We start from the raw sequence: 17,576 nt of genomic DNA on the forward strand, positions 1-17,576 counted from the left end.
CGATCAATGTATATGTGTCGCACAAAAACGTGCGCTTTGGTTCAGTCTTCGGTTTCCAGCGCCTGGCTCATTTCCTTGAAAAATCTGTTTGCATGCTGTCTCGGTGGAGCATATATTGGAATGCCAGAGCGGTATTCAAGTCCCACCGTTTGGAATAGTGTAAGAGGTCCGCTACATTAAGCGCGTGCTAATACAGTTCGTCCGTACGATAAAACGTAACTTCTCACACCAGTGTGTGTCATTTGAACTGAATTCGCATATTCGACTCACTGCTTCAACAGATATGCTCACATGTCGTGCTTGCATCGACCATTCGTATTATCCGGACTCGTGTTTGAGGTGCATCGCACAAATAAATGTGCCATATAAATTGGATTTGCCACGACCTGTGGCTTCCGGTGCTCGACTCCTCTTTTTGCACATATTGCATGCACATAGAGAATCCATTTATATTGTATTGTATTCAGGTCTGACAAATTATGATAATATAAGAGGTGCACCGCCCTAGGACGGGTGGGAAGGATGTGTTTCATTCTGGTCTGTGCACTGTGTGTCCTAAGCTATCAGGTATATAGTCGAATGTCTTGCATTGCATGGAATGTTGCATACCACAAGTATGATGTGATAACGGTAAGGTTATCAGAAAAAAATTTGGGGCATTTAGGTCATAAAATGAGATATGTTTGTGGCTTGTTTTGTATGTCGGTGATTTGGTGACTTTTCGCATTTTGGTATATCCTTAATGTTTCTCTTCGATTTATATGCTACAAACTAAATTACCGGTTGCTTGCCATAACCGTAATGCTATCATACCGAAGGATTGTGAACATGAACCATCTATCATAACAACATTTAAGGCATCAATGGTCAAAACTTTGATATTGATAATAACCATTCCGCTTGTCACTGATTTGTTGCCAAATACGTCGCTTCAGTCACATAATTTTTAATTGGAGCAGTTCCGCTGACCCCAGCTGATTGCGTTCGTTGCGTGCTGCGCGTAGAATGCTCACGGCGGTGATATTTCTTCTTCTTAAAAGGGAAGGAAGGAGGTGGAGTAGTTCCATTAGCGGCGCCATTCCCCTAGGGCAGCTCATAAAGCGGAAGCTGGTCATCCAGGCAGATGCACGGTTGTGGCTTATGCATGCTTGCCTATCACGCGCTCACGCGCTCCCAAGCTCCCAAGCTAGCTAAGCTCCCAAGCTAGTCCCTGATAAGAGGGTCATAGAGGTAAAGAAAACCGCGGATGCTTCGCCCCCTCCCCTTTCTCCCCAATGGTATCCGAGGCTATTTCCGGCATGTCATGCAATCTTTCCTAAGCTTTTTTGCATTTTCTAGACCATTTATTGCGCGTGTTTGGACAAAAAAGACGTCTGTTGCATTTGGCCTCTGAAAAGTTACCACTTTTAGGAGCACTGCAAGGCGATCCTCAGGTGTTCAAACATATGAATGGCGTGCCCTGCTCACTCGTACAGACGCCAAAAATATTGGTATGTGCCAATTTCAAGTGCGGGTGGTTATACCAAATATCAAGGCAAAAAAATGTTAATTGCTGACCAAGATTTTGACAAAATCATGTTCTTAGCCAAGACATTTAGCCCGAAAACTACGACTGTCAAACTAGCAGCATGCCAGTATCAAACTATAGGTAGCTACTCCGGACTCCCATGATTTAGCATGGAGTCGGCAGGCTAATAGAAGCTTGGCTCATGCATCTCAAAACTCGGAAAGCTAAGCTGGAGACACAAGACCGGAAAATGCTGATTGGAGATACAAAAGCGGAGAGTCCGGAACATCGACTAACAGTCAGATGCGACGCATTCCTGACTACATCGGGAGGCTTTCAGTTGACCTGGACGCAGATGTTCCAGGGCAGCGCAGTGCGTCTCGGTGCCAACAGCATGACACGACGTACATGGCTTGCCCACTGCCCCCCGTTTGGTATTATTGCTGCTTTCTTCGTCTCCGAAAACTTGCAAGCATAAAACTATATGGTATCGTGCTGCATGTTTGTGCCGTATTTGTAGTATTCTACATATGCATTGCATCCGCTAAATCATACACATATGCGCCGACATTATTAGCATATGCACTAGAGTCATTAGCATAAGTATCGAAATCATCAGCGTATATCCCGGAAGTATTAGCATATGTACCAAAATTATAAGCTGTCTCAGGGCTGTAATTGTTCTGCATATGGTCCACATGTCATATACAGGCAGACTGTTTCATCTTTGGGGCCAGAGTTATTCTTCCGCCTTTCTGCTCACCTAAGGCTGATGCGTCATGAGTATTGTTGGCTGCAACCAAGCGAAAGGAGCGAAATGATCTGTGTGATGTGATCTAAAGCCGTCAAAGCAACATGACGATTATGCCTTCGACGCATCCTTTTCGAATACAAAACAATTGTGGCGGAACTCCCTGTCATCCGTTTCTCGATAGCCCACAGTGTCTCATATTACAATAATATAATAACAGACCTCCACAATAAGTGATACTAATGGCTAGCCTGTCATGTTGGTGAAGCAAGAGAAAACAACGGGTTTCTGATCTTGTCATACCTTTCCACATTCGTACAGAGTAAGGCAAGTAGGCATCAAAATGTTGCTTGGTGTTGCCGAGAACTGTGACATCATCTGGAAAGAGCACTCTAGTATTTATCACCCTTGCCGTAAGTGGATAAAAAGGAGCACCGAAGTAGCCTTCTGACTCAAACGTCCTGTCTCAAAGTACCTTGGATGTTACACGTTCAATATTCAGGAAATTTTGGAGACTTAAAAGCATCAGTCAAGACAAAAACCTGCCAAACATAAAATTCGACGTAACACTTACTGGGTGTCTCCATGTAGGTGAGCAGTACAAGTGAGCACCTAAATTTACGTGGCAATGCCCGTGCGAAATGACTTGTAATTCACAGCGACGACACTAAAGTTCAAAATAACACCTGGTTTACGAGAGAACACACGTTTTGCCTGATACTGAAAACGTTATTGCCGTCTGTGTCTTCTCGATCTGCCCAACAACTGCCTATGAAAAACATGCTTTCATATAGACTTACAATGCTGTGGCTTGCCAAGAAGCCCCGCGTTGGCGTCACGATGAGGTTGCCGGTTCAACTTTGGGGGGCCCCGGGCAACGATGAATCATGTTGGCATTATCCACAGATAATCGATGTGTTACACACGTTATCGTAAGCCTACCCACGTATGAGGGCCAACTTTGCCGCGCAAAAGCTGCGTCGCCCCAAGGCTTCTAGAGAGCTGTGTCGCCTCGCTCTAGATCGTCATTTTGTGCGCTGTGTGAGTGGTTCGTAGACGGAGCAGGTGCTTTAATAGTGACTTTCGTGAGGTACTGAAGCCGTAATCGTTCTACGTACCGCACATCCTGGAACGTATGAGAAGCGACGTCCCATGAAATATCGGCAAGCCCGGAAAAGCCACATACAATCTGCGTCTTGTCATGTTTTCACCCAGGAAACGCATTGCACACATGTGCGACGTTTTTCCTCGGGTTGTGCGTCAGATACCGGTGGCAATGCCTCATACACGCACCACCTTTATGGTTGGTTACGCTCAGAATGGGCTTCAAAACCATTCATACAATAGCGTGCGTCTTAACACGCGCCCGGGTGGAGAGTCAAATTGACCCACCCGAAGGTTTTTCTAGAATGGTTTCCGAACGGCGCAGCACAGCCGCGCCAAATTTTTCATAGCTATAGACAATTGAATAGCGGATCGTTTGGCGTCAAACATTTACATGTGCATCGTAAGGTTACTGACCTATGGCAGGTCAAAGTCAGGCCATGGTTTCAGTGAAGGCAATTTCTAGGGAATCATTCAATCTGATACAACAACGGAGTGTTAGACGAAGTCATACATCTCTGAGATGCTTTCTTAGGCGACACGGCAATTGAATGATCATATTCAACTGACCTAAGGCTAGGTATAAAGGTCACATCAAGGTCAAAACCAGCCTGTTTTGTTATTCTAGGGCTTGCTGTATAGGATATATTTTAGTGCTCATTTCGAATTTGTTGATAGCAGGAGCCGCATTATACATCATCCATGGACTTTTTAGAGGTCAGAGTAGGTCACTGACCAAAAATGACCCAGGTCAACATTTTGTTTTAGGAACATCCTGCCTAACGTAATCTTTGTCGCTTAGTCAAATGCAAAACTCAAAGCAATATTGTATTATTTTGGTCACCCTGACCTTCAAAAGGTCAGAAAAGGGCTCTGACCTTAAATGAGCGTTTAGCCTTTTGCTTAGAAACGGTTATTTAGGTTCTGGGGGCACTTTGGAGACGAACCTGGAATTTGATCTTGTTTGACCTTATTTGGCACGAAGGTCATGACCTAGAAATCTAAAACTTTGACCTAAGTGAGTTCACGTACAGGTCAGCACATCCTGTAAATTTGGTGTATATAGCTCTCTTAGTATCCGAGATCTCAGGGGGGTCAAGTTAACCCCCCCCCCACCCCACCCGAGCGAAAGGTATCTAGCCGGCCACCCGGGCGCGTGTAAACAGTCTGGTCTGTGTCCTGAAGATGCAGTCTGGAAACGCGGGCGTCAATTTCTACCTCGATCGGATCATCTCGCTGGCTTACCTTAGACTGTCAACGCCTTGCATTGCTGAGGACAGGATGCTGAATCGCGGCATCGTCACTGAAGTCAACCAGGTCCAAAATTAAACCTTGGTGGGTATTTATGAAATTGCAATGCGAATGCCGTTTGAAAATTCGTAGCGCGTTGAAAGCCACCGCCAACCAGTCGCATCGCAGCGATTGAAACATGCTCTTGCGGGCAAATGAATCAAACTGTATTGAATGCAATGAGTATCGCAACAAGTAAAGCATATCCTCGCAACCAGATGAATCGCCATATCTAGATCTTTTCAGCATTCTGTGCTGTCTAATTTTGGACTCTGAGAGTGGGCTGATAAAAAGAGCTAATCGACCGCCCGGCCGGGGCATGGGAAAGACACTGACTTGTCACCGATCTGCCACCGAGTCAAGCTACCAACCAAAATTCATCGTATATCTTTATCACCAGATTGGGGTAAAGCCTTCAAACGATACCATGGTGCCGGAAAGCACGGTAAAGGGACTTTACGGAAGAAGGTTGTTGATGTGCGAAAAAATGCATAGGATGGAGGCCTCGTGGTAGACTGGCCAGTCGGGGCTGTAACGTTTTGGCGTGTGCGTCACTAACATTTTCGGTTAAGGACATCTTTACGAGCATCGAGTGAAAATATACACTTTTGTCGCCGACCTCATCCACCAAGTCGGCACGTTTTACCGCCCTTGCAGCAGGCACTTAACCCCGACGAGCGACCCCTCTGGGAGAGAGCCCCTTCTCCAGCCCCAGCCGGCAGCCCTTCTGGGGAGAGCCCCTCCTCCAGCTCCAGCGGGCGGCCGCCCCGGGGCAGGGCTGCTTTTCGCTGACGGCCCGTCTGTGGCCTAGGCCCTCAACGCTGACGGGCACCCTCTCCAGTGCGCAGACCCGGATTTATGATGGTCGCTGCCTCGAACATGGGATGGGCGCAAAATTATCTGAGACCAGGGCGCGCCCCTAAGCTCCAATTATCATCATCATCAAACATGTGGCACTGCTCGGTCATGAAAGACCCCGCGGCTTGCTCCGATAGCTGTGGAGAAGCCCACTCAAGTGTTCAGTCTCGGTCACAAGGTACGAGTGCTGTTTGCGTAACAAATGCAGAGATAATATGGTGCTGCTGCTCTTGTTCGTGACACACCATCCGTTGCGGTTATAGTGCGCCTGGGGAGCATTTTAGTGCGACCAGCTTCTGAACATACGTCGGCTTGCACGGTGACAAATTGCTAGCATACCTGAAATCATAGAACATGTGAAGCTTCCAACTGACCACACCCCACTTATTTGCTGGAGTCGGCCATCCTGTATCGCCGGAGGCGGTCACATGACCTGGCTTGATCTCGCCTGGCACGGAGCCCGCCGCGCAGCCCTGGTGGCAGTGTTCAGACTTCTACCATGTGCTCGTCAGCGAGCCTCGTGTGATCGCACACCCGTCGGACCGACGCTTTCGCTCTAGTTTGTTTGACCTTGGAACGAGCTAAGTCCATATATTAATTGACAACTTGAGAAAACTTATCTTGAATCAATATAATTCGTTCGGGGAAGTTGATTGCCCCGGCCGAGACCAAAACACTGTGCAGCCGACAGGACCACCAGCGCCCGACGGCGAGTCCCGAGCCTTGCGCCTGCGAGTCACTCCTCCCTCCGGCTGAACACCATCACTGAAACATGGTGCAGCCGACAGGACCACCGGCGCCCGACGGCGAGTCCCGAGCTTTGCACCTGCGAGCCACTCCTCCCTCCGGCTGGACACCATCATTGAAACATGGTGCAGCCGACAGGACCACCGACGCCCGACGGCGAGTCCCGAGCCTTGCGCCTGCGAGCCACTCCTCCCTCCGGCTGGACACCATCACTGAAACATGGTGCAGCCGACAGGACCACCGGCGCCCGACGGCGAGTCCCGAGCTTTGCACCTGCGAGCCTCTCCTCCCTCCGGCTGAACATTTTCACTGTCGGCCTGGCGCCTTCCTCCTCTGGAAAGAAAGGTGGGAGGACTACGCGATGGCGTCACTTATCGGTACTGAGGAGCCAGTGATGCGATTGGCGGCACTGCCAGCGGGCCTCCGGGGCGAAACCGTGTGAGAGGTGCGGAACCTCTCGCTGGCTGGGATGGAGGGGCGTGGTGTCGCTGCCGTCCTGAGAGGCCTCCAGATCCAGGCGGCTGGACGGGTGGGCGAGGTGTCCAGCGGGCGCACCTTAACAACAGGGTCCAGGCGGAGAAAGAGACCTTTAACAACGTCCTCGCGCCTTGGCGCGATTTGTCGCGCGCGAATCAGTTTTGCGTGACACGTAACAACTCGCTGATCTCGCTAAAAATATAACTCGCTAAGGAGATTGGATTGCTATCGGGCTGAGGTCCCATGAAACTGTAACTGTACCTGCACCGTAAGGGCACCAGAAGGGCAATGATAAGGCTCTGCATCTGAGAACCAGATACCTGCGATCGCGCCAGCGACCGGTGACAATTGTTTTGCCTTGATCCATTTAGTTTCACGCGTCCACCTCGAATTTTTGAATTAGGATGGTTCGGACTCGTGGTAATAGGTCATCAATTTAATAAGGGCATCACGTATTCCCGGTGGTGCCACGTGAACGCATACTTCTTGTACATTATTTATCAAATGGTCGTTCACTTCAGTAACATACTAGCCATGGAAGTGAAATGATGTCCAGAAGTAAGCTATGTGTTGCATTTAGGTTATTTCCTCAATCCATTGCAATGTTTCCACGAAATGTTAGGCGCCGACACCAACACTGGGGGCCAGGGTCCGTACAAAACGAACCAACACTGCACCGTAGATTAAGATCAATATTCCTAGATGGGCTGGCACGAACCAGGCTGTAGCAGTGCCAATGTTACACATGTGGCGTGCAGCTCGGAATTTGACGCTTATTATTCTTATCTTTCTATTTCCGTTCAGTTCTGGCTTTGCTTATTCGTTCGCGTATGAAATGTCAGTGACCAGTGTCAGTGTGTGTCAGTGTCAGTGAGTCGAGCAAAAGACCATCCTTCTTTTCGGAGGTCTCTTGCTGAAACACGCTTCGTCGCTTGTCTTGGTGAGCATATTAGAAATTGTTTTTGTTTCGCCAACAAGGAACAACACAGCCCGGCAAGCTCCCCCGTTCGATCCATTTTTTTCCGAAGCAAGGAAATTAATGTCGGCGAATCAAGTATGATCATGTTTCAAATGAATCAGATGAATCAAATGAATGGAATTAAAAATAAAAAAAATAAAAATGAATCAAATCAACGATGGTCATGTTTGCCTTCATCATTTCACCAGGTGCATTTAAGGACTTCTAGACTACATGTAAGCATCTGACATCCCACAGAACGTTGCACACTGCGCAGAAATGGCGCGCATTTTCCGACCATATATTTATTTCATTACAAATACACAAACGGCTGGTGAAATCTGCCGGCTCGGCAGGCTACACGCTTGTGCTCCGAACACACCGGACCGCCGCATCAGGCTCTAACACACCAGCTGTACCATGGAGAGCTGGCAGCACGCGTCTCCGTCCAGCATCCGCAGCGAAGCGAACGCGACCCACAACAGCGTAACTAGACTAGCGTCATAGTTGCCACACGACGGCGCCGGCCCACTCGGCCACATCACACAACAGCACGCGCTCAGACTTGACCAAAACGGGGCGCGCCGGTGGTTATCTCGAGTGAGCTGGCAAAAAGAAACGTCCGCGCACCGCTCTTATAGCCAACACGTACACAAACTCAAGGTATCGACAAAACCGACAACGCGCGAGACGCGCAGGTACTTGTACTGAATCCACTACAGCTGGGGAGACTCGTCAGAATCTCAGCAGCGCAGCAGCCGTGCAAAACGCGCAGTCTCCCAGCGAGCGGGTCAAGAGATGCTTGACAACAGACAGCGGCGCGGGCGGCAGCGCACGCTAGCATGGTGAGGCGGCCACCTCAGTATGTACAGACGTATCACGGGCGACTACGAACAGAAGCCGAAGCCTGGAATGTACGTCTTCTTGCGCGCCAAGCTGAATGGGATCACGGATCAACATCGAATATTTGGCCTCGTAAACCGCGCCGACCCTCCCGCACCGGTCACGCGTAACGCCACACTAGCGCCACCAAGCGCCGTCACCTCCCACCAGCGCCACCTGCGACAATAAATATCACCCGCGAGCCGGCGACGCGTGCGCCCGGCGCCAGCGACGCGTACCGGGCCGGAGGCGGCATCGGCCGGCGCCCACGCGGCTAGATCTCGGTTCCTTCGGTCGTCTCCGGAATGTCCTGCATGCTGTGGCCGTTGAGGGCGGCGGGCAGCGAGGCGGGCCCCGAGGCAGCGCCCGGCGGCGCATTCAGCTGGTAGAACACGCCGTGCGCCTCGTGCTCGGCCGCCTCCCAGTCGGAGCTCTCGGAGCCGCCGCGACTCGGCCCGTGGCCCGAGGACGAGTCGCACGACAGACTGTCGGCCGCGTCGTCCGGCTCTGCCGACGAGTCGCGGCCGCCGCCCTCCATGTCCAGCACCCAGCTGATGGAGTCGGACTTCTCGACGACGGCGGTCACCTGCGGCGGCGGCGACGCCTCGTCCGAGCGACGCGAACGCCGGCGCAGCGAGTCGGAGCGCAGCGGCGAGCGCGGGCTCACTCTGCCGGCGGGAGGGGCCGTTCAGCGAGGGCAGGAGAAAGCGGCGGACGTCAGCTCCCAGCACTGGTGAAAGAGTGGGGCCCGCGCTTGGCGGCAGAGGGCCTATGGTGATAGCATGCTGACTCAAGCGCTTTTTACCAACATGGCGGCGGTAGCCTCTGTCAACGACAACGGTGAGTGAGAAGCGCGTCACTGATCCCACGGGCACATTGCTAATTTACAACATTAAATACCACGTCGCAAACCAGGCCAGCCTGGCCGCCAAGACAGACGCGATTCGCCCAAAGCCAACTGGCCACACTGCACACATTTGCACACTGACCACCCTGCTGGACCCGGCAAGGCCATGCAGGCGCGACTGCGCGTGCCGGCGCCGACGGACGGTGCTGGGCCGGCCGCGTTCCGTAGCGTGTCGCGCGGTGCGCCGCCTTTACCTGGAGGTGAGCGGCGACTCGCTGCAGGCGCGCGCAAAGGTGCTGGGGGAGCGTGCCGCGGCAGACCGGATGATGGACGACAGACTCAGCGAGCCTGAAAGAGCGGCCAAACTCGGCGCTAGAGCGGGAGCAGGCGCCGGGCAGCGGGCAGACGACACGACAGCCACCGGCGGCAGGGCCGACTCTACGTGCCGCTAGCGTCATGCCCCGACGAACGCTCCAGCTCCCAGCCCGGCAGCATAGCCAGACACAACATCCACGTCCGCACAAACTCGGGTCCTAACAGCCGCCGGCGCGCACCAAGCGTTCACAGCTTGCCGACTGAACGAGGACCGGACGAAACCAATCCAAAAAAGATCGGCTTCGTCAGACCTCCACCGACGCCTAGGAAGCGAACCACCTGGAGCGACCATACGGTCTGGAGAGTGCGACTACCAGGTATCTACCGCCAGTATGTTACACATCAACGCAATGAGTGAGGCCCAATGTCCTGCTCCCACAACGCTTTGTCGCACCTGCGTCTGATACTTAACTGCCAAATAAATGCTATATTTTGTCCCAATGACTGACCGACTAGCTGGCTGGACCGTCAGTGAACACGTCAGCCAGCTACGGCGGTCAGCAGGCTACAATGACTCTCAATGACCCTTGACCTACAATGACCCTTCTCTTCCGCGCACACGCACAGAGCGGTGTAGCCCGCGCGGGTGCGGCAAATCGGGCTCACGGCGATCCTCCGCGTCCGGCGGGTGGGGACACGGGCGTGCTTCCTCGCCACACCACACCGTGGCTGGTCGGGGCTATGTCCAGGCCACGGCGTGACGAGCCGGGCTCCAACAGAAGGGCATGCAGTCTCCCCACCGTCGCCCTCATGCGCCCGGACCCGCCAGCAGTCTCCTTGAGCGGCACCACCTCACCTGGCCGGCCGCCACCTCACCTGGCCGGCCGCCACCTCACCTGGAGTCGTCTGCACGTCAGACTGGTTGCGCAGCTTGTACTGCAGCTGTTCGTTCTCCATCGAGAGCCGTTTGTTGGCCTTGGTCTCCTTGTCCTGGCACTCCTGCAGTCGGCAGTTTTCTTCACACAGTTGCCTGCCGGACGAGGACTAGCTCTTGTGATACCGTGGCCACATGCCAGTGTATTTTTGTGTGCACTGAATCCACCGAAATAATGCTGGTACCCGGGCAAATCTAGGGAAAATCGACTCCGCAGTCAAGGGAAAAAAGCATGTTTCTGCCAAGTTGCTTTCCGCCAATGAATAAAACAACACACCTTTTAACCACTGCCATTTCACATGGCCACAAAATAACACCCGGTGACTATTTTCAAGAACAGAACCTACCAAATAAGCACTAAAAATGCTTCAATCAAGACAACGGCGCCGCTCAGGGCCGACAAGCCCCGACTGCGACACCCGCGTGGCCGTGGCACTCTCCGAAGGCCTCCTTCTCACCACTCACCGTTCGACAATGGCGCGCTGCCTCAGTTGCGCCTCCAGATCCTCAGCCTTGGCGCGGTATTTGGTGCAGCGCTCCTCCAGTCTGGCGTTATGCTCACGCAGCCGCTGCAGCTCCAGCTGATCCCGACGCAGCTGCAGGATCTCCTCCTTCTTCAGTTCCATCACTGCGTTCAGCGAACGGATGTCCTTCTCCTTCTCCTTGATGCGAGCGGAGAGGACCTGCGGGTGGCGGGCACCGATGAGCGCAGGCATGCCGAAATGCCGCCTTGGGGCAGTCTGGCTGACGCATCGAACGCAGCATGTTTGGTCCGGCTGGTACACAGACTGCGTCACTACTGCCGGTACGGCACAGTACGGCACAGTACGGCACAGTGCGGCACAGTACGGCACAAAACGGAAGTCCAGCGCGGCACCAGTTCTAATAAATTGGTTATAACTTTGTCCCCAGCAGCTTTTCCCTGATCACATGCTGAAAAAACCTCTGCAACGTTATGCATCCAACTCGTTCACCGTTTGGCGCCTGCGCCGTCCGGCAAGCGTGGTACCTGGATCTTTGTGTTGCTGCTGAGGCCCATAGCGGTCTTGAGCTCCTCCTCGCGGCGACCCAGTTCGTCCGCCTGCTGCTGCAGCTCGGCCACCTGGCGGCGCAGCGCCTCCGCCTCCAGATGGGCGCGCCGCTGGCTCTCCACCAGCTCGTGCTCCCACTGGGCCGTTACCGAGGCCAGTTTCTGCTCGTGCTGACCGCTCAGCTCGCGCAGGTCGCAGTCGCGCGCCTCCTGCTGCCGCTGCAGCTCCTGCTCCTGCAGCTGGCGCTCCTGGTGCCAGGCGTCGCGCACCTCGGCCAGCTGCTGCTGCGAGCTCTCCAGCACGGCCGCGTGTCTCGCGGCCAGCTCGGCCCGCTCTGCGCCCACCTCCTCCTCGCGCTGCAGCCGCGCCCGCTCACGTTCCTCGATCGTGCCCTCCAGTCGCCGCTGGGTGGCGGCAGCCTCGTCTGCAAAGGTGGCGCCACCGTCAGTACATGGTCTCGTACACAACGTGAATGAAGCCCGTAATTGAACGGCATGGCTGTCCGTTTGTCTTCTAAATGAGCCCACAAATGCACCCATCGGCAGTGCATCGTTGAGCTTTGTACGGTCCCATTCCCAATTGCGCATGTTCATAACCAAGTATCAGCCTGAGACCACCATCGCAATATCAATGCTTTCTGAACCGCAAATGTTAAGCACAAACATCGTGACCTTTTGTCAGCAGAGCAAAAGTTTAAACGACGATCACGTTGGCATTTTACCTCCAGCTTTCGCACTATAAGGTTTTGGCATTTAGTAAGCACTTTAAATTCACTTACAGGTGGGCTGACCTAAGCGTTGCTCTCACGGAACAGAAACATCATTATGGCGTTGGTAAAACTGTCCCAGACAAATGACCTATTTGGCCAGTCATATCGGGTTTAACCATCTTAATAACGTCCTTAAAGAAGCTAGATCCACGCCGCATTTTTCCTCAGAAGCGCTTTGCCGGTTTCAGCACGGAATAACGGCGCCTGTCCCGACAGGTGACGAGGCGGGTTCCGCCGCGGCTTGGGACTGTCTGCGCTATCTGAGACCTCAGACCCGGGCATGGGAATCACTGCGGTCGTTCGAGATGTACTCGACGTTGCGCGCTGACGCGAGTGTGAGAAGTGTCACGGATTTGGATGCTTTTCAGTTTGGGTCGTCTTACAACTACGCTTTAAATTGTTCTTCCAAGGTCACGGTTTCTCCTTGGTCGTTGATAAGCAGCTGACGTTGGTCGAATCCTGACTTAACAGATGACGTTTCGACTTTCTCGCCTCAGTGGACTGCTGAAGCCTGCTCATCCCGAGCCGCCATTTCACCCCGCTCTCCTCCGCCAAACGTCGCCGGCGGCGGCGGCGGCGGCGGCGGGTCGCGGCGGCGGCAGCGGGCCCGTGTGGGAGCGACCGGTCGCCAGTCCCGGATCCGGCGGCGCGTGACTGCCGGCCGTTCTGGGCCCGACCGGCCGCCGCCGCTGCCCGGCGGCACTCGCCCACGCCGCGAGCCGCCGCCGGCCGCGTCTGGCGCCCGACCTGGCGCGAGAGGCGTGCGACAGCTTACCGAGCGCCAGCTGAATGTCGGTGGCTCGCGACTGCAGCGCCTGGACCTCGTCCGCCAGCTGGAACGGCTTGTACTGGAACAGGGGAACGGACGGGTCACGTGACGCCACAGACCACCGCAGCGGCGCCGGTGTTGGCTGGCGCATTCTGCCGCATACGAGCCGGGCAGCCGATCCGGCGCACAGACAAGCCATCGCACACGGCGTGCCAGGGCTTTTGTACGTCACGCTGTCTCAAACCCCAGTGGCAGACGAAACAACCCGAGTGCGAACAATGGGAGCCGGCGAGACGTGGCGTTCCCGGCCGGCTGCGGCCAGCGCTCGGCCAGCCGCCGGCCGTTACCTTGACAACCACGGCTCAACGCTGACGGATGGCGCCGATAGTGCGAGAACAATGCATCTAACGAGACACCGTCGGACCCAATCAGCCGGGATAAAACGGCTCGAGTCCGTCCCGCCGTGGCGGGTTCGAGACCCGGCCGGCGGCCGCCTTTCAGCCGGCAGCGGGCCTCCGCTGACCGCGCCGGGGCCGGCTGTACGGAGAACTTGACCCTGGACCGGGCCGGACCGGATCAGAGCGGCGGCCGCGCGGCTGGGTATCTCCGGGAGGCGGGTCGGGCGAGCGGGTCCGCTTCTTGTGGGACTGACGCCGACCTATCACGACGAGGATCGACGGCACGAGTCGACTCGGTCGGCGGATCACAGCTCCGGACCCGAGCCCGGATCGAGTGGGGAGAGGCACCGAGGAAGAGCAAGATGGGCACGGAGATATCAGAGTTATGAACACACAGAGGTAAGCACAGGCAATGTAGATAAAGATGGGTATATGGATAGACAGATCGATAAAAATGTATACTTATACGAGGCATGCTTATTGATGGACCCCCTCAAGGTTTAGGCCAGATAGGACAATAGGCAAGGGAGAGAGAGAGAGAGAGAGAGAGAGAGAGAGAGAGAGAGAGAGAGAGAGAGAGAGAGAGAGAGAGAGAGAGAGAGAGAGAGAGAGAGAGAGAGAGAGAGAGAGAGAGGAGAGACGAGAGACAGAGAGAGAGAGGACAGAGAGACAGAGAGACAGAGAGACAGAGAGACAGAGAGACAGAGAGACATAGAGACCTAGGAGACACAGAGAGACAGAGAGACAGAGAGACAGCGAGAGACAAGAGAGACAGAGAGACAGAGACAGAGAGACAGAGAGACAGAGGAGACAGAGAGACGAGAGACAGAGAACAGAGAGAGACAGAGAGAGAGACAGAGAGAGAGAGAGAGAGAGAGAGAGACAGAGACAGAGCAGAGACAGAGACAGAGACAGAGACGAAGACAGACAGAGACAGAACAAGAGAGACAGAGACAGAGACAGACCGAGACAGAGACAGAGACAGAGACAGAGACAGAAGACAGAGACATACAAGACAGAGACAGAGACAGAGACAGAGACAGAGACAGAGACAGAGACAGACAGAGACAGAGACAGAGACAGAGACAGAGACAGAGACAAGACCGAGACAGAGACAGAGACAGAGACAGAGACAGACAGGACAGAGACAGAGACAGAGACATAGACAGAGACAGAGAGACAGAGAGACAAGAGAGACAGAGAGACAGAGAGACATAGAGACAGAGACAGAGAGACATCAGAGAACAGAGAGACAGAGAGACAGAGAGACAGAGAGACAGAGAGACAGAGAGACAGAGAGACAGAGAGACAGAGAGACAGAGAGATCAGAAGAGACAAGTAGAGAAGAGAGACAGAGAGACAGAGAGAGACAGAGAGAGAGACAGGAGAGAGAGGACAGAGAGAGATAGAGAGAGAGAGAGGAGAGAACAGAGGACAGAGACAGAGAACAGACAGAGACAGAACAGAGACAGAGACAGAGACAGAGACCAGAGACAGAGACAGGAACAGAGACAGAGACAGAGACAGAGACAGAGACAGAGACAGAGACAGAGACAGAGACAGAGACAGAGACAAGAGACAGAGACAGAGACAAGAGACAGAGACAAAGAGAACAGAGACAGAGACAGAGACAGAGACAGAGACAGAGGAACAGAGACAAGAGACAGAGACAGAGAAAGAGACAGAGACAGAGAACAGAGACAGATACAGAGACAGATACAGTAGACAGAGGACAGAGACAGAGACATGACAGAGACAGAGACAATACGAAGACAGAGACAGAGACAGAGACAGAGACAGAGACATCAGACAGAGACAGAGACAGAGACAAGAGACAGAGACAGAGACAGAGACAAGACAGAGACAGAGACAGAGTACAGAGACAGAGACAGAGACAGAGACAGAGACAGAGACGAGACAGAGACAGAGACAGAGACATAGCGAGACAGAGACAGAAGACAGAGACAGAGACAGAGACAGAGACAGAGACAGAGACAGAGACATAGACAGAGACAGAGACAGAGACAGAGACAGAGGACAGAGACAGATACAGATACAGAGACAGAGACAGAGACCAGAGACAGAGACAGAGACAGAGACGAGACAGACAGAGACAGAGACAGAGACAGAGACAGAGTACATAGACAGAGACAGAGACAGAGACAGACAAGAGACAGAGACAGAGACAGAGACAGAGACAGAGACAGAGACAGAGACAGAGACAGAGACAGAGACAGAGACAGAGACAGAGACAGAGACAGAGACAGAGACAGAGACAGAGAACAGAGACAGAGAACAGAGACAGAGACAGAGACAGAGACAGAGACAGAGACAGAGACAGAGACAGAGACAGGAGACAGAGACAGAGACAGAGACAGAGACAGAGACAGAGACAGACAGAGACAGAGAGAGAGAGAGATAGGAGAGAGAGAGAGAGAGAGAGAGAGAGAGAGAGAGAGAGAGAGAGAGAGAGAGAGAGAGAGGAAGAAGAGAGAGAGAGGAGAGAGGTGGGTTTTATCCAGACACCAGCGCATCGCAGGTCAGAGGTTATAGCGCGCCAGGCGCGAGGAGGCAGAAGTTCAAGGGCGTCGTCGTCCGTCAGCGGTGGTTCAGGGCCCAGATCGGGGGCGTGAGCAACAGGGCGTTCGTGCGAAAGCCGGCAATGGAACGACATGCTGACCTACCACCGGATCCGGAAATAAGTCCCGGGCGCGATGGGCGACCCGGGTCAGCTTAGGAGGCCAACGGCGAACCGGGTTAGTCTGGTGCTTCTTGTTCTTCCGGAAAATGGCAAGGTAAGTGATCTGCTGATAGTACTGAGTACCAGTTGAGCGTTCCACAGAGTTCGCGATCCAGGATTCAGACACAGACTGAATGATATCTTTCCACCTTCGTAAGCGTGGTTTACTGACGCAACTCCTTCAGCTTCAGGGTGGCACTGCTGTCACATCTGCTAAGCAGGTTCCGCCTGACCAGATCAGCAGAAGCTGAGCTTTTCATCAGCAGAATCAATCACTACTTCTGCTTCCGCTTTCGCCCCAGCACGTCGCATTATACAGAAACAAGACCGATTACCGTAACTGAATCAAATCACCCATTAAATTACAACTTCCTTTTTGGGAGTCGTGAGTGTTTGGGCGCCTGCCCAAAGTGGCAGCCCTGCCGCGAGGGCGGCGAGGTCAGCCGTCGGGCGGCCATCTTGTCCGCGTGCGGCCGCCCGCCGCGCCGTCCGCCGTGCGCAGTCAGCCGGGTCAGGTCGTGACCCGCCGGTCGACTGCGGCTGACGGGCCACGCGGGCGCCGACGGAGCCGCGAAACACGGCTGCCGCCGCTCTGGCCGAGATCGAGGGTCTCCGGAAGATGTCGCCGTCGCTGTGCGCTACAGCCGGCTGCGGAGCCCGCCCAGCGCCACAGCCCGCCCGCACCGTTTAGCGGCATGCTGGGTCGATATTTCACCGCCACAAACGTGAGAGGTTGCGACGCTAATAGACCAGCAGTTGCACGCATCGATGAAGACTCCCACCACGATAACGCGAGGACCGCCCGGTAGCTCGCCCGGACCGCTGTATCTCATTGCTGTCCATAAACGAAGCGCCATTAAATCCACCCAGGGGCGAAGAGCAGTCATCTCTAGAAAGAAGTTTTCGCTGCTTTTGGTAGTTTTCGCTCATGAAGGACAGATATTGAGAATCGGTGCTCGCGCAAAAACGAAAACAAAGTCACTATCCGCACTACTGACGTCGATAGGCCTGTAAGCCCATCAGACTTTAGCTTCGCTTCTGCTGCCTGCCCCTCTCGCGTCTCCGTGTTCGCCCCCGCCCAAGTGCGGATCCACCCACCTCGGTGGAGATGTAGTTGACCATGAACCATGGCGGCGTCGAAGCAGGCGCGCCGCGTGCTGCAGGTCGCCGCGGGCCGTCTGCAGGTCACGCTGGTGGCT

The 17,576-nt window shown here is 54.0% G+C and overlaps 1 protein-coding gene and 1 long non-coding RNA gene across 2 annotated transcripts; both read right to left on the minus strand.

Moving 5' to 3' along the window:
- Positions 1 to 7,981: 7,981 nt before the first annotated feature.
- LOC119107553 (uncharacterized) lies at positions 7,982 to 11,977 on the minus strand. The gene is made up of 5 exons (XM_037231037.1): positions 11,680 to 11,977; positions 11,136 to 11,353; positions 10,633 to 10,766; positions 9,676 to 9,769; positions 7,982 to 9,242 (listed from the first exon to the last, which is right to left on the minus strand). The coding sequence occupies exons 1-5, from the start codon at positions 11,707 to 11,709 to the stop codon at positions 8,849 to 8,851; spliced, it is 870 nt and encodes a 289-aa protein (XP_037086932.1). The 5' UTR covers positions 11,710 to 11,977; the 3' UTR covers positions 7,982 to 8,848.
- Positions 11,978 to 12,034: 57 nt separating this feature from the next.
- Positions 12,035 to 17,507, minus strand: LOC119107554 (uncharacterized). Its single transcript, XR_005095238.1, has 3 exons — positions 17,476 to 17,507; positions 13,246 to 13,318; positions 12,035 to 12,125 (listed from the first exon to the last, which is right to left on the minus strand). It is a non-coding gene; the product is annotated as an uncharacterized LOC119107554 (long non-coding RNA).
- Positions 17,508 to 17,576: the final 69 nt, after the last annotated feature.

This window comes from Pollicipes pollicipes, unplaced genomic scaffold (genome assembly GCF_011947565.3).
Source record: "Pollicipes pollicipes isolate AB1234 unplaced genomic scaffold, Ppol_2.1 Scaffold_6686;HRSCAF=7923_pilon_pilon_pilon, whole genome shotgun sequence".
Lineage (NCBI taxonomy): Eukaryota > Metazoa > Arthropoda > Thecostraca > Pollicipedomorpha > Pollicipedidae > Pollicipes > Pollicipes pollicipes.